Source organism: Notolepis coatsorum, assembly GCF_963971535.1.
Source record: "Notolepis coatsorum genome assembly, chromosome: 19".
Lineage (NCBI taxonomy): Eukaryota > Metazoa > Chordata > Actinopteri > Aulopiformes > Paralepididae > Notolepis > Notolepis coatsorum.
The window spans coordinates 30,677,703-30,695,569 of NC_140183.1; the positions used below are offsets into that span (position 1 = coordinate 30,677,703).

At 42.8% G+C, this 17,867-nt stretch overlaps 1 protein-coding gene across 2 annotated transcripts in view; it reads left to right on the forward strand.

The window, feature by feature from the left end:
* The window catches only part of dyrk1b (dual-specificity tyrosine-(Y)-phosphorylation regulated kinase 1B), a 199,351-nt gene extending 196,226 nt beyond the window's left edge, over positions 1-3,125 (forward strand). For both annotated transcript variants that reach the window (XM_084335799.1, XM_084335798.1), the window contains exon 13: positions 936-3,125. In XM_084335799.1, coding sequence (XP_084191925.1) covers positions 936-1,460 — 525 coding nt within the window. In that variant the 3' untranslated portion in view covers positions 1,461-3,125. The remainder of the gene's footprint in view (positions 1-935) is intronic.
* Positions 3,126-17,867: the final 14,742 nt, after the last annotated feature.

Here is a 17,867-nt window from a genome sequence, read left to right on the forward strand (position 1 = left end):
TGGACGCGGAAGCACTTTGGGACCCATCAAAATTAGATTAGATTAATGTATTGTCATCATATATAGTACAGCTCGTGGTGCACCTGCCGCAGCCCGCGCGCACACACACACACATGCACGCGCGCAGTACTGTATAGCCTACGCGTGTAATGAATGAACGCAGTATATGCTTATTATTCCAATGACTTGTTTCATTAGGAGAGCAGCAAAGACACACTGCGCTGCCCGCCCCATAGACCATAGTACAGTCAACCATGCAGTCCGCTCATGGTACGCCCGACTCTGTACTGTACTGTACACATATTAAGGCCGCCAGAGTCTTGTGTGCGCCAGTATGGCCTACGTGTCTAATGAATGAACAGTAGGCTTATATTATTCTAATTACTTGTTTCATTAGGATTTAGTAGATACTATATATGCTCTGCCCTACGTACAGTATAAGTACAGTCTGTTTCAATCCGTTTCGACACTGTTGACTGCAAACAAGTCATTGATAAGCGACGGGCGTATTAGACACATAATTTAAGATATAGTTTATGTGTTCGCAAATGTGCTCGCCCTCCCATTGACTACAGCGCTGGCACTCAAGCGCTATTTCTGGCGCCCCCTGCTGGCACTCAAAGTGTTAACACTAAACACTGAGACCTGGTCTTCATCATTAACACACACTGAGACCTGGTCTTCATCATTAACACACACTGAGACCTGGTCTTCATCATTAACACACTGAGAGACCTGGTCTTCATCATTAACACACACTGAGAGACCTGGTCTTTATCATTAACACACTGAGAGACCTGGTCTTCATCATTAACACACTGAGAGACCTGGTCTTCATCATTAACACTAAACACTGGGCTAGGGTTTGTCTTTGACACCAGGGCGAGGCAGAGGGTTTCCAGACAGGAAGTTGTCATTGTGTTTGTGTGTTGCAGGCTCCCTCCCAGCAGCAGATGCGTCTGTGGCCCGGAGGGGAGGGAGGGGGGGGGCAGGACTCAGCCTATCCTCCTCTGCTGCTCCACAAGCCAGCCGCCTCCCAGCAACACCAGCGCCACTTCCTGGACGCGCCACACCACCCCCACCCCGTCTACAGTCACCATGGGAACGGTGGCCGTGGCCTGCGGCAGAGTGGGCAGCAAGGCGGGGGCGGCGCCCAGCAGGGCTCCTCTCCCCAGATGAGTGACAGCATGGATGTTGGCGTGTCCCTGGGGCTGCATCACCTGGGGGGGGCGGTGTCTTCCATGGAGGCCTCTCAGTTTGGCTCCGCCTCTCTGCCGCTGGCTCTGCCAATAGGACTGTCCGCCTTCCGGACTCGGACGGCCCCCAGCGCCCCCGGGCCGCAAGCCCCGCCCCCTGAGGACTACTACCCCGCCTCCAACAACAATAACCCCACAGGGGGGGGCCGGGGGAGGCCGGACTCGGACGAGGGGGGGGCAGGGCCACACTCAGCCAACTCTTGATAAACCCTGAACTACGCCCTAAAGCCATACGATTTTAACACACACACACATTCACACACACACACACACACACACACACACACACACTCACAAACACACACACACTCACTCACTCTCACACACACACAGCCAGAGTTCAGAGACTACCTGTTGAACTTGGAGCTGAAGGAGACACTTTGGTCTGCAGGAGAGGAGGAAGATGAGGAAGAGGAGGAGAGAGGAGGAAGAGGAGGAGAGGACGGATAAAAACTCCTGTTTGTCCTTTTTCAGTTGTTGCTGTTTTGTTTCTGTTGAAGGAGGAGGAAGACGAGGCGCTCGAGCTGCAACGGAACAATTCAGACTTGTTTGTTTTTATTATTATTATTATTATTATTGTTTAATATTATTATTATTCTAATGATTTGATTTTTCTGTGGTTTGAGGAGTTGTGTGTTGTTTTTGGGTGTTTTTAAGCCGAGAGAAAGAGAAAGAGAGAGAGTGAGAGTGAGAGAGAAACAAAGTAAGAAAGAAAGAAAGAAAGAAAGAGAGATATAAAGAGAGAGAGCGAGAGGACAGCGAAGGAGAGAAGAGAGGAGTTGTAGGAATCACTCTGCCTCCCTCTGGTCACATCTTTACTGCCAACACACACACACATAATATATACACTACACACGCACACACATAGACACTACACATAGACAACACACACATAGACACTACACACACACAGACACTACACACACATAAACACTACACACACACACAAATAGATACCACACACACAGAAACTACACAGAAACACACACACGCATAGACAGACTCACACACACGCAACACAACACATATACTGATGGATACAGACAGACTCACACACAGACAGACAGACTCACAGACAGGCAGACTCACAGACAGACTCACACACACACACACACACAGACAGACAGACTCACACAGACAGGCAGACTCACAGACAGGCAGACTCACACACACACAGACAGACTCACAGACAGGCAGACTCACAGACAGACTCACACACACACACACACAGACAGACTCACACAGACAGACTCACACAGACAGGCAGACTCACAGACAGGCAGACTCACACACAGACAGACAGACTCACAGACTCACTCACAGACAGACTCACACACATAGACACACAGACTTTTGTTCCATAGTTTGTTTGTTTTGTTCTGAGCCTCTGAATGGCAGCTCACCATGGTTAACACACACACACAGCGGTGAGCCAGGCCAGCAGTAACTTGTAAAAATTTTACCAGGAAAAACCAAAACGCTTCCCTGCTCTGCCTTGTCTCTCTCTCTCTCTCTGCCTTCTCTCTGTCTCTCTGCCTTTTCTCTCTATCTCTGTCACTCTTTCTCTCTCTGCCTTCTCTCTCTCTTTCTCTCCTCCTCCTCTGGTTCTCCTCCTACCAGCTCCTCTCTGCGCTGCTAGTAACCATGACAACAGGCCGGATTGCTGCTAAAGAACCACCACAGATCAATAAAGAACTAAAAAGAAATAAAAACGGAAAGACAAACTTTTTAACCTTCCTGCTCCAGCGACAGGATGCATCTCATGTATTTATGACTATTTAACAAAGACCCTCCTCTGCTCTTCAGTGTTTGGTTGCCTTCTTCCTGCAGATGAGCTCTGATTGGCTATTGTAACAGTGACAGTAACCGGCGGCGGGCAGCATTGACCAATAGCGTCGGCCTGCCACCGGTTGGGGGGTGGGAGGGGGGAGGATATATACTGAGAATAAAGAGTATACTTTTGCACACCAAGGTCAAACATACACCAGCGCCCTGCTTTTCTTACTCTCCTGACCCCTGACCCTGCCGAGACAAAGGTCTACCACAGGTCACATAGTAACCACTATCACCTCAGGTCGTGTGGTTTGCCTGACTGAATTCAACTGGGCTGCTAGTACGCTCACAGCATGGGTTCAAAGTTAAAACAGCGTTTCCAGCTTTTACTCTGAGAGTCGTGTGGCCTGTTGGTCTGACCTGTCAGAGCCTAGAAGCTCTATTAGATGAGGACAGTTGCTATGTATCCCATAGTTCTCTGCTTTTATGAATAAGTATTCCTCTCCATGGGACCAGCACCACAGCTGGAGTGAATGGGAGTCAACCTGACAACAAAATGTAAACATCCTTAATGGATATCAGCTCATAGACAAACAGGTAATGAAACTAGTTTGCTACAATTCAGTTCATGTTAGTGGTTCAAAAACATCCACAGCAACTGTGACAATTGATTTATTACCTGCTAACCGGTTGAGCCAATGTTGATCTCCCATAGCAACCGATCACACACTGGTCCCAGGAATTAGTTTACATTTGAAAGCTTCCTGTATTATCATGCTAACTTGATATCTGTGCTTCTAGATCAGAGGATGTTGTCTTATTCCAGCTTAAAACTCATCAAGTTCAACACATTCTGTCAAAGAAAAGGCCTTCATGCTCTAACTGTTGACATCACAATGCTACAAGTGAACCTTCCAGGCCGCTAATGACCTACACAGTATAATGACAGTAAGAGCCCTACACAGTATAATGACAGTAAGAGTCCTACACAGTACAATGATAGTAAGAGCCCTACACAGTATAATGACAGTAAGAGCCCTACACAGTATAATGACAGTAAGAGTCCTACACAGTACAATGACAATAAGAGCCCTACACAGTATAATGACAGTAAGAGCCCTACACAGTATAATGACAGTAAGAGTCCTACACAGTACAATGACAATAAGAGTCCTACACAGTACAATGATAGTAAGAGCCCTACACAGTATAATGACAGTAAGAGTCCTACACAGTACAATGACAGTAAGAGCCCTACACAGTATAATGACAGTAAGAGCTCTACACAGTATAATGACAGTAAGAGCCCTACACAGTATAATGACAGTAAGAGCCTACACAGTATAATGACAGTAAGAGCCCTACACAGTATAATGACAGTAAGAGCTCTACACAGTATAATGACAGTAAGAGCCCTACACAGTATAATGACAGTAAGAGCCCTACACAGTATAATGACAGTAAGAGCCCTACACAGTATGATGACAGTAAGAGCTCTACACAGTATAATGACAGTAAGAGCTCTACACAGTATAATGACGGTAAGAGCTCTACACAGTATAATGACAGTAAGAGCCCTACACAGTATAATGACAGTAAGAGCCCTACACAGTATAATGACAGTAAGAGCTCTACACAGTATAATGACAGTAAGAGCCCTACACAGTATAATGACAGTAAGAGCCCTACACAGTATAATGACAGTAAGAGCCCTACACAGTATAATGACAGTAAGAGCCCTACATAGTATAATGACAGTAAGAGCCCTACACAGTATAATGACAGTAAGAGCTCTACACAGTATAATGACAGTAAGAGCCCTACACAGTATAATGACAGTAAGAGCCCTACACAGTATAATGACAGTAAGAGCCCTACACAGTATAATGACAGTAAGAGCCCTACACAGTATAATGACAGTAAGAGCCCTACACAGTATAATGACAGTAAGAGCCCTACATAGTATGACAGTAAGAGCTCTACACAGTATAATGACAGTAAGAGCCCTACAGTATAATGACAGTAAGAGCTACACAGTATAATGACAATAAGAGCCCTACACAGTATAATGACAGTAAGAGCCCTACACAGTATGACAGTAAGAGCCCTACAGTATAATGACAGTAAGAGCCCTACACAGTATAATGACGGTAAGAGCCCTACACAGTATAATGACAGTAAGAGCCCTACACAGTATGACAGTAAGAGCCCTACACAGTATAATGACGGTAAGAGCCCTACACAGTATAATGACAGTAAGAGCCCTACACAGTATAATGACAGTAAGAGCCCTACACAGTATAATGACAGTAAGAGCCCTACACAGTATAATGACGGTAAGAGCCCTACACAGTATAATGACAGTAAGAGCTCTACACAGTATAATGACAGTAAGAGCCCTACACAGTATAATGACGGTAAGAGCTCTACACAGTATAATGACAGTAAGAGCTCTACACAGTATAATGACAGTAAGAGCCCTACACAGTATAATGACAGTAAGAGCCCTACACAGTATGACAGTAAGAGCCCTACACAGTATAATGACGGTAAGAGCCCTACACAGTATAATGACGGTAAGAGCCCTACACAGTATAATGACAGTAAGAGCCCTACACAGTATAATGACAGTAAGAGCCCTACACAGTATAATGACAGTAAGAGCCCTACACAGTATAATGACAGTAAGAGCCCTACACAGTATGACAGTAAGAGCCCTACACAGTATAATGACGGTAAGAGCTCTACACAGTATAATGACAGTAAGAGCTCTACACAGTATAATGACAGTAAGAGCCCTACACAGTATAATGACAGTAAGAGCCCTACACAGTATGACAGTAAGAGCCCTACACAGTATAATGACGGTAAGAGCCCTACACAGTATAATGACGGTAAGAGCCCTACACAGTATAATGACGGTAAGAGCCCTACACAGTATAATGACGGTAAGAGCTCTACACAGTATAATGACGGTAAGAGCTCTACACAGTATAATGACAGTAAGAGCCCTACACAGTATAATGACAGTAAGAGCCCTACACAGTATAATGACGGTAAGAGCTCTACACAGTATAATGACAGTAAGAGCCCTACACAGTATAATGACGGTAAGAGCTCTACACAGTATAATGACAGTAAGAGCCCTACACAGTATAATGACAGTAAGAGCCCTACACAGTATAATGACGGTAAGAGCCTACACAGTATAATGACAGTAAGAGCTCTACACAGTATAATGACAGTAAGAGCCCTACACAGTATAATGACAGTAAGAGCCCTACACAGTATAATGACAGTAAGAGCCTACACAGTATAATGACAGTAAGAGCCCTACACAGTATAATGACAGTAAGAGCCTACACAGTATGACAGTAAGAGCTCTACACAGTATAATGACAGTAAGAGCCCTACACAGTATAATGACAGTAAGAGCTCTACACAGTATAATGACAGTAAGAGCTCTACACAGTATAATGACAGTAAGAGCCCTACACAGTATAATGACAGTAAGAGCCCTACACAGTATAATGACAGTAAGAGCCTACACAGTATAATGACAGTAAGAGCCCTACACAGTATGACAGTAAGAGCCCTACACAGTATAATGACAGTAAGAGCCCTACACAGTATAATGACAGTAAGAGCCTACACAGTATGACAGTAAGAGCCCTACACAGTATAATGACAGTAAGAGCCCTACACAGTATAATGACAGTAAGAGCCCTACACAGTATAATGACGGTAAGAGCCCTACACAGTATAATGACGGTAAGAGCCCTACACAGTATAATGACAGTAAGAGACCTACACAGTATAATGACAGTAAGAGCCCTACACAGTATAATGACAGTAAGAGCCCTACACAGTATAATGACAGTAAGAGCCCTACACAGTATAATGACGGTAAGAGCCCTACACAGTATAATGACAGTAAGAGCCTACACAGTAAAATGATGGTAAGAGCCTACACAGTATAATGACAGTAAGAGCCCTACACAGTATAATTACAGTGAGAGCCCTACACAGTATGACAGTAAGAGCCCTACAGTATAATGACAGTAAGAGCCCTACACAGTATAATGACGGTAAGAGCCCTACACAGTATAATGACAGTAAGAGCCCTACACAGTATAATGACAGTAAGAGCCCTACACAGTATAATGACAGTAAGAGCCCTACACAGTATAATGACGGTAAGAGCCCTACACAGTATAATGACAGTAAGAGCCCTACACAGTATAATGACAGTAAGAGACCTACACAGTATAATGACAGTAAGAGACCTACACAGTATAATGACGGTAAGAGCCCTACACAGTATAATGACAGTAAGAGCCCTACACAGTATAATGACAGTAAGAGCCCTACACAGTATAATGACAGTAAGAGCTCTACACAGTATAATGACAGTAAGAGCTCTACACAGTATAATGACAGTAAGAGCCCTACACAGTATAATGACAGTAAGAGCCCTACACAGTATAATGACAGTAAGAGCCCTACACAGTATAATGACAGTAAGAGCCCTACACAGTATAATGACAGTAAGAGCCCTACACAGTATGACAGTAAGAGCCCTACACAGTATAATGACAGTAAGAGCCCTACACAGTATAATGACAGTAAGAGCTCTACACAGTATAATGACAGTAAGAGCTCTACACAGTATAATGACAGTAAGAGCCCTACACAGTATAATGACAGTAAGAGCCCTACACAGTATAATGACAGTAAGAGCCTACACAGTAAAATGATGGTAAGAGCCCTACACAGTATAATGACAGTAAGAGCCCTACACAGTATAATTACAGTAAGAGCCCTACACAGTATAATGACAGTAAGAGCCCTACACAGTATAATGACAGTAAGAGCCCTACACAGTATAATTACAGTAAGAGCCCTACACAGTATAATTACAGTGAGAGCCTACACAGTATAATGACAGTGAGAGCCTACACAGTATAATGACAGTAAGAGCCCTACAGTATAATGACAGTAAGAGCCCTACACAGTATAATGACAGTAAGAGCCCTACACAGTATAATGACAGTAAGAGCTCTACACAGTATAATTACAGTAAGAGCCCTACACAGTATAATGACAGTAAGAGCCCTACACAGTATAATTACAGTAAGAGCCCTACACAGTATAATGACAGTAAGAGCCCTACACAGTATAATGACAGTAAGAGCCCTACACAGTATAATTACAGTAAGAGCCCTACACAGTATAATTACAGTGAGAGCCTACACAGTATAATGACAGTGAGAGCCTACACAGTATAATGACAGTAAGAGCCCTACAGTATAATGACAGTAAGAGCCCTACACAGTATAATGACAGTAAGAGCCCTACACAGTATAATGACAGTAAGAGCTCTACACAGTATAATGACAGTAAGAGCCCTACACAGTATAATTACAGTGAGAGCCTACACAGTATAATGACAGTAAGAGCCCTACACAGTATAATGACGGTAAGAGCCCTACACAGTATAATGACAGTAAGAGCCCTACACAGTATAATGACAGTAAGAGCCCTACACAGTATAATGACAGTAAGAGCTCTACACAGTATAATGACGTAAGAGCCCTACACAGTATAATGACAGTAAGAGCCCTACACAGTATAATGACGGTAAGAGCCCTACACAGTATAATGACAGTAAGAGCCCTACACAGTATAATGACAGTAAGAGCTCTACACAGTATAATGACGTAAGAGCCCTACACAGTATAATGACGGTAAGAGCCCTACACAGTATAATGACAGTAAGAGCCCTACACAGTATAATGACAGTAAGAGCTCTACACAGTATAATGACGGTAAGAGCCCTACACAGTATAATGACAGTAAGAGCCCTACACAGTATAATGACAGTAAGAGCTCTACACAGTATAATGACAGTAAGAGCCCTACACAGTATAATGACGGTAAGAGCCCTACACAGTATAATGACAGTAAGAGCCCTACACAGTATAATGACAGTAAGAGCTCTACACAGTATAATGACGTAAGAGCCCTACACAGTATAATGACAGTAAGAGCCCTACACAGTATAATGACAGTAAGAGCCCTACACAGTATAATGACAGTAAGAGCTCTACACAGTATAATGACAGTAAGAGCCCTACACAGTATAATGACAGTAAGAGCCCTACACAGTATAATGACAGTAAGAGCCCTACACAGTATAATGACAGTAAGAGCCCTACACAGTATAATGACAGTAAGAGCTCTACACAGTATAATGACAGTAAGAGCCATACACAGTATAATGACAGTAAGAGCCTACACAGTATAATGACAGTAAGAGCCCTACACAGTATAATGACAGTAAGAGCTCTACACAGTATAATGACAGTAAGAGCCCTACACAGTATAATGACAGTAAGAGCTCTACACAGTATGACAGTAAGAGCCCTACACAGTATAATGACAGTAAGAGCCCTACACAGTATAATGACAGTAAGAGCCCTACACAGTATAATGACAGTAAGAGCCCTACACAGTATAATGACAGTAAGAGCCCTACACAGTATAATGACAGTAAGAGCCCTACACAGTATAATGACAGTAAGAGCCCTACACAGTATAATGACAGTAAGAGCCCTACACAGTATAATGACAGTAAGAGCCCTACACAGTATAATGACAGTAAGAGCCCTACACAGTATAATGACAGTAAGAGCTCTACACAGTATAATGACGGTAAGAGCTCTACACAGTATGATGACGGTAAGAGCCCTACACAGTATAATGACAGTAAGAGCTCTACACAGTATGACAGTAAGAGCCCTACACAGTATAATGACAGTAAGAGCTCTACACAGTATAATGACAGTAAGAGCCCTACACAGTATAATGACAGTAAGAGCTCTACACAGTATAATGACAGTAAGAGCCTACACAGTATAATGACAGTAAGAGCTCTACACAGTATAATGACAGTAAGAGCCCTACACAGTATGACAGTAAGAGCCCTACACAGTATAATGACAGTAAGAGCCCTACACAGTATAATGACAGTAAGAGCTCTACACAGTATGACAGTAAGAGCCCTACACAGTATAATGACAGTAAGAGCCCTACACAGTATAATGACAGTAAGAGCTCTACACAGTATAATGACAGTAAGAGCCCTACACAGTATAATGACAGTAAGAGCCCTACACAGTATAATGACAGTAAGAGCCCTACACAGTATAATGACAGTAAGAGCTCTACACAGTATAATGACAGTAAGAGCCCTACACAGTATAATGACAGTAAGAGCTCTACACAGTATAATGACGGTAAGAGCCCTACACAGTATAATGACAGTAAGAGCTCTACACAGTATGATGACAGTAAGAGCCCTACACAGTATAATGACAGTAAGAGCTCTACACAGTATAATGACAGTAAGAGCCCTACACAGTATAATGACAGTAAGAGCCCTACACAGTATAATTACAGTGAGAGCCTACACAGTATAATGACAGTAAGAGCCCTACACAGTATAATGACGGTAAGAGCCCTACACAGTATAATGACAGTAAGAGCCCTACACAGTATAATGACAGTAAGAGCCCTACACAGTATAATGACAGTAAGAGCTCTACACAGTATAATGACGTAAGAGCCCTACACAGTATAATGACAGTAAGAGCCCTACACAGTATAATGACGGTAAGAGCCCTACACAGTATAATGACAGTAAGAGCCCTACACAGTATAATGACAGTAAGAGCTCTACACAGTATAATGACGTAAGAGCCCTACACAGTATAATGACGGTAAGAGCCCTACACAGTATAATGACAGTAAGAGCCCTACACAGTATAATGACAGTAAGAGCTCTACACAGTATAATGACGGTAAGAGCCCTACACAGTATAATGACAGTAAGAGCCCTACACAGTATAATGACAGTAAGAGCTCTACACAGTATAATGACAGTAAGAGCCCTACACAGTATAATGACGGTAAGAGCCCTACACAGTATAATGACAGTAAGAGCCCTACACAGTATAATGACAGTAAGAGCTCTACACAGTATAATGACGTAAGAGCCCTACACAGTATAATGACAGTAAGAGCCCTACACAGTATAATGACAGTAAGAGCCCTACACAGTATAATGACAGTAAGAGCTCTACACAGTATAATGACAGTAAGAGCCCTACACAGTATAATGACAGTAAGAGCCCTACACAGTATAATGACAGTAAGAGCCCTACACAGTATAATGACAGTAAGAGCCCTACACAGTATAATGACAGTAAGAGCTCTACACAGTATAATGACAGTAAGAGCCATACACAGTATAATGACAGTAAGAGCCTACACAGTATAATGACAGTAAGAGCCCTACACAGTATAATGACAGTAAGAGCTCTACACAGTATAATGACAGTAAGAGCCCTACACAGTATAATGACAGTAAGAGCTCTACACAGTATGACAGTAAGAGCCCTACACAGTATAATGACAGTAAGAGCCCTACACAGTATAATGACAGTAAGAGCCCTACACAGTATAATGACAGTAAGAGCCCTACACAGTATAATGACAGTAAGAGCCCTACACAGTATAATGACAGTAAGAGCCCTACACAGTATAATGACAGTAAGAGCCCTACACAGTATAATGACAGTAAGAGCCCTACACAGTATAATGACAGTAAGAGCCCTACACAGTATAATGACAGTAAGAGCCCTACACAGTATAATGACAGTAAGAGCCCTACACAGTATAATGACAGTAAGAGCCCTACACAGTATAATGACAGTAAGAGCCCTACACAGTATAATGACAGTAAGAGCCCTACACAGTATAATGACAGTAAGAGCCCTACACAGTATAATGACAGTAAGAGCCCTACACAGTATAATGACAGTAAGAGCCCTACACAGTATAATGACAGTAAGAGCCCTACACAGTATAATGACAGTAAGAGCCCTACACAGTATAATGACAGTAAGAGCCCTACACAGTATAATGACAGTAAGAGCCCTACACAGTATAATGACAGTAAGAGCTCTACACAGTATAATGACGGTAAGAGCTCTACACAGTATGATGACGGTAAGAGCCCTACACAGTATAATGACAGTAAGAGCTCTACACAGTATGACAGTAAGAGCCCTACACAGTATAATGACAGTAAGAGCTCTACACAGTATAATGACAGTAAGAGCCCTACACAGTATAATGACAGTAAGAGCTCTACACAGTATAATGACAGTAAGAGCCTACACAGTATAATGACAGTAAGAGCTCTACACAGTATAATGACAGTAAGAGCCCTACACAGTATGACAGTAAGAGCCCTACACAGTATAATGACAGTAAGAGCCCTACACAGTATAATGACAGTAAGAGCTCTACACAGTATGACAGTAAGAGCCCTACACAGTATAATGACAGTAAGAGCCCTACACAGTATAATGACAGTAAGAGCTCTACACAGTATAATGACAGTAAGAGCCCTACACAGTATAATGACAGTAAGAGCCCTACACAGTATAATGACAGTAAGAGCCCTACACAGTATAATGACAGTAAGAGCTCTACACAGTATAATGACAGTAAGAGCCCTACACAGTATAATGACAGTAAGAGCTCTACACAGTATAATGACGGTAAGAGCCCTACACAGTATAATGACAGTAAGAGCTCTACACAGTATGATGACAGTAAGAGCCCTACACAGTATAATGACAGTAAGAGCTCTACACAGTATAATGACAGTAAGAGCTCTACACAGTATAATGACGGTAAGAGCTCTACACAGTATGATGACAGTAAGAGCCCTACACAGTATAATGACAGTAAGAGCCCTACACAGTATGATAGTAAGAGCCCTACACAGTATAATGATAGTAAGAGCCCTACACAGTATAATGACAGTAAGAGCTCTACACAGTATAATGACGGTAAGAGCTCTACACAGTATGATGACAGTAAGAGCCCTACACAGTATAATGACAGTAAGAGCCCTACACAGTATAATGATAGTAAGAGCCCTACACAGTATAATGACAGTAAGAGCCCTACACAGTATAATGACAGTAAGAGCTCTACACAGTATAATGACAGTAAGAGCCCTACACAGTATAATGACGTTAAGAGCCCTACACAGTATAATGACGTTAAGAGCCCTACACAGTATAATGACGGTAAGAGCCCTACACAGTATAATGACGGTAAGAGCCCTACACAGTATGACAGTAAGAGCCCTACACAGTATAATGATGGTAAGAGCCCTACACAGTATAATGACAGTAAGAGCCTACACAGTATAATGACAGTAAGAGCCCTACACAGTATAATGACAGTAAGAGCCTACACAGTATAATGACAGTAAGAGCCTACACAGTATAATGACAGTAAGAGCCCTACACAGTATAATGACAGTAAGAGCCTACACAGTATAATGACAGTAAGAGCCTACACAGTATAATGACAGTAAGAGCCTACACAGTATAATGACAGTAAGAGCTCTACACAGTATAATGACAGTAAGAGCCCTACACAGTATAATGACGGTAAGAGCTCTACACAGTATAATGACAGTAAGAGCCCTACACAGTATAATGACAGTAAGAGCCCTACACAGTATAATTACAGTAAGAGCCCTACACAGTATGACAGTGAGAGCCCTACACAGTATAATGACAGTAAGAGCCCTACACAGTATGACAGTGAGAGCCCTACACAGTATAATGACAGTAAGAGCCCTACACAGTATGACAGTAAGAGCCCTACACAGTATAATGACAGTAAGAGCCCTACACAGTATGACAGTAAGAGCCCTACACAGTATAATGACAGTAAGAGCCCTACACAGTATAATGACAGTAAGAGCTCTACACAGTATAATGACAGTAAGAGCCCTACACAGTATAATGACAGTAAGAGCTCTACACAGTATAATGACAGTAAGAGCCCTACACAGTATAATGACAGAGAGCCCTACACAGTATAATGACAGTAAGAGCCCTACACAGTATAATGACAGAGAGCCCTACACAGTATAACGACAGTAAGAGCCCTACACAGTATAATGACAGTAAGAGCTCTACACAGTATAATGACAGTAAGAGCCCTACACAGTATAATGACGGTAAGAGCCCTACACAGTATAATGACAGTAAGAGCCCTACACAGTATAATGACAGTAAGAGCCCTACACAGTATAATGACAGTAAGAGCCCTACACAGTATGACAGTAAGAGCTCTACACAGTATAATGACAGTAAGAGCCCTACACAGTATAATGACGGTAAGAGCTCTACACAGTATAATGATGGTAAGAGCCCTACACAGTATAATGACGGTAAGAGCCCTACACAGTATAATGACAGTAAGAGCCCTACACAGTATAATGATGGTAAGAGCCTACACAGTATAATGACAGTAAGAGCCCTACACAGTATAATGACAGTAAGAGCCCTACACAGTATAATGACAGTAAGAGTCCTACACAGTACAATGATAGTAAGAGCCCTACACAGTACAATGACAGTAAGAGCTCTACACAGTATAATGACAGTGAGAGCTCTACACAGTATAATGACAGTAAGAGTCCTACACAGTACAATGATAGTAAGAGCCCTACACAGTACAATGACAGTAAGAGCTCTACACAGTATAATGACAGTAAGAGCTCTACACAGTATAATGACAGTAAGAGCCCTACACAGTATAATGACAGTAAGAGCCCTACACAGTATAATGACAGTAAGAGCTCTACACAGTATAATGACAGTAAGAGCCCTACACAGTATAATGACAGTAAGAGCCCTACACAGTATAATGACAGTAAGAGCCCTACACAGTATAATGACAGTAAGAGCCCTACACAGTATAATGACAGTAAGAGCCCTACACAGTATAATGACAGTAAGAGCCCTACACAGTATAATGACAGTAAGAGCCCTACACAGTATAATGACAGTAAGAGCCCTACACAGTATAATGACAGTAAGAGCCCTACACAGTATAATGACAGTAAGAGCTCTACACAGTATAATGACAGTAAGAGCCCTACACAGTATAATGACAGTAAGAGCCCTACACAGTATAATGACAGTAAGAGCCCTACACAGTATAATGACAGAGAGCCCTACACAGTATAATGACAGTAAGAGCCCTACACAGTATAATGACAGAGAGCCCTACACAGTATAATGACAGTAAGAGCTCTACACAGTATAATGACAGTAAGAGCCCTACACAGTATAATGACAGTGAGAGCCCTACACAGTAGGGGGGGCGACAGTGGCTCGGGAGGTAGAGCAGTCGTCTGGCAATCCGGAGGTTCCCGGTTCGATTCCCATTCCTCCCGGGCAGCGTGTCGATGTGTCCCTGAGCAAGACACTTAACCCCTAATTGCTCCCGATGAGCAGGTTGGCACCTTGCATGGTTGCCTCCGCCGTCGGTGTGTGAATGAATGGGTAAAGATGTGAGTAACAAATTGTAAAGCGCTTTGGATAAAAACGATATATAAAAAAAGCAGCCATTTACAGTATGACAGTAAGAGCCCTACACAGTATAACGACAGTAAGAGCCCTACACAGTATAACGACAGTAAGAGCTCTACACAGTATAATGACAGTAAGAGCCCTACACAGTGCCAGTATAACGACAGTAAGAGCCCTACAGTGCCAGTATAACGACAGTAAGAGCCCTACATAGTGCCAGTATGACAGTAAGAGCCCTACAGTGCCAGTATAATGACAGTAGGAGCCCTACATAGTGCCAGTATATTGACAGTAAGAGCCCTACACAGTGCCAGTATGACAGTAAGAGCCCTACATAGTGCCAGTATAATGACAGTAGGAGCCCTACACTGTGCCAGTATAATGACCGTAAGAGCCCTATAGAGGGCCAATGTAAACAGTACTAGCCCTACAGAGGGCCAGTGTACTCAGATATAGATCACCATGGTGACAGCAGCTCCTATCAATGAAAGTTATATTGGGTTCAGTGATCAGTATACTATTATCTACTAGTAAGAAACACACTTGTCTCAAGTAGCTACTAAGCTCTAGTCTCACAAGCTATAGTTTTGCTGCTCACATCAGAGTCTAGCTAGTTTAAGATGCTGCATAACATCTCACAAGCTATAGTTTTGCTGCTCACATCAGAGTCCAGCTAGTTTAAGATGCTGCATAACATCTCACAAGCTATAGTTTTGCTGCTCACATCAGAGTCCAGCTAGTTTAAGATGCTGCATAACATCTCACAAGTTCAGCTAGTTTAAGATGCTGCATCACATCAGAGTCCAGCTAGTTTAAGATGCTGCATCACATCTCACATGAGTCCAACTAGTTTAAGATGCTGAGTCCAGCTAGTTTAAGATGCTGCATAACATCTCACAAGTTCAGCTAGTTTAAGATGCTGCATCTCACCGAGTCCAGCTAGTTTAAGATGCTGCATCACATCAGAGTCCAGCTAGTTTAAGACACTGCATCACATCCGAGTCCAGCTAGTTTAAGATGCTGCATCACATCCGAGTCCAGCTAGTTTAAGATGCTGAGTCCAGCTAGTTTAAGATGCTGCATCACATCTCACAAGTTCAGCTAGTTTAAGATGCTGCATCTCACCGAGTCCAGCTAGTTTAAGATGCTGCATCACATCTTACAAGTTCAGCTAGTTTAAGACGCTGCATAACATCTTACAAGTCCAGCTAGTTTAAGATGCTGCATCACATCTCACAAGTTCAGCTAGTTTAAGATGCTGCATCTCACCGAGTCCAGCTAGTTTAAGATGCTGCATCACATCTTACAAGTTCAGCTAGTTTAAGACGCTGCATAACATCTTACAAGTCCAGCTAGTTTAAGATGCTGCATCACATCTTACAAGTCCAGCTAGTTTAAGATGCTGCATCACATCAGAGTCCAGCTAGTTTAAGATGCTGAGTCCAGCTAGTTTAAGATGCTGCATCACATCTGAGTCCAGCTAGTTTAAGATGCTGCATCACATCCGAGTCCAGCTAGTTTAAGATGCTCAGTCCAGCTAGTTTAAGATGCTGCATCACATCAGAGTCCAGCTAGTTTATTACGATGCCGAGTCCAGCTAGTTTAAGACACTGCATCACATCCGAGTCCAGCTAGTTTAAGATGCTGCATCACATCCGAGTCCAGCTAGTTTAAGATGCTCAGTCCAGCTAGTTTAAGATGCTGCATCACATCTGAGTCCAGCTAGTTTAAGATGCTGCATCACATCCGAGTCCAGCTAGTTTAAGATGCTCAGTCCAGCTAGTTTAAGATGCTGCATCACATCAGAGTCCAGCTAGTTTATTACGATGCCGAGTCCAGCTAGTTTAAGACACTGCATCACATCCGAGTCCAGCTAGTTTAAGATGCTGCATCACATCAGAGTCCAGCTAGTTTATTAAGATGCTGAGTCCAGCTAGTTTAAGACACTGCATCACATCCGAGTCCAGCTAGTTTAAGACACTGCATCACATCAGAGTCCAGCTAGTTTAAGATGCTGCATCACATCAGAGTCCAGCTAGTTTAAGATGCTGCATCACATCCGAGTCCAGCTAGTTTATTAAGATGCTGAGTCCAGCTAGTTTATTAAGATGCTGTATCACAGCTCACCGAGTCCAGCTAGTTTAAGATGCCGCATCACATCTCTCGAGTCCAGCTCAGATTGAAAAGCACTTGAGCTGAAATGGAGCAGTCAATCAAGCGTGATCTGACAACACCCCTACAATCCTGAGAAATGGTCTGAGAAGCCAGATGAGCAGTTTGAGCTGGGTTTTATAAATTTAACATTTTAAAATCATTAAATTTGGCTGGGCGGTTGACACATTCGTCACTTTCCCCACAACCAAGG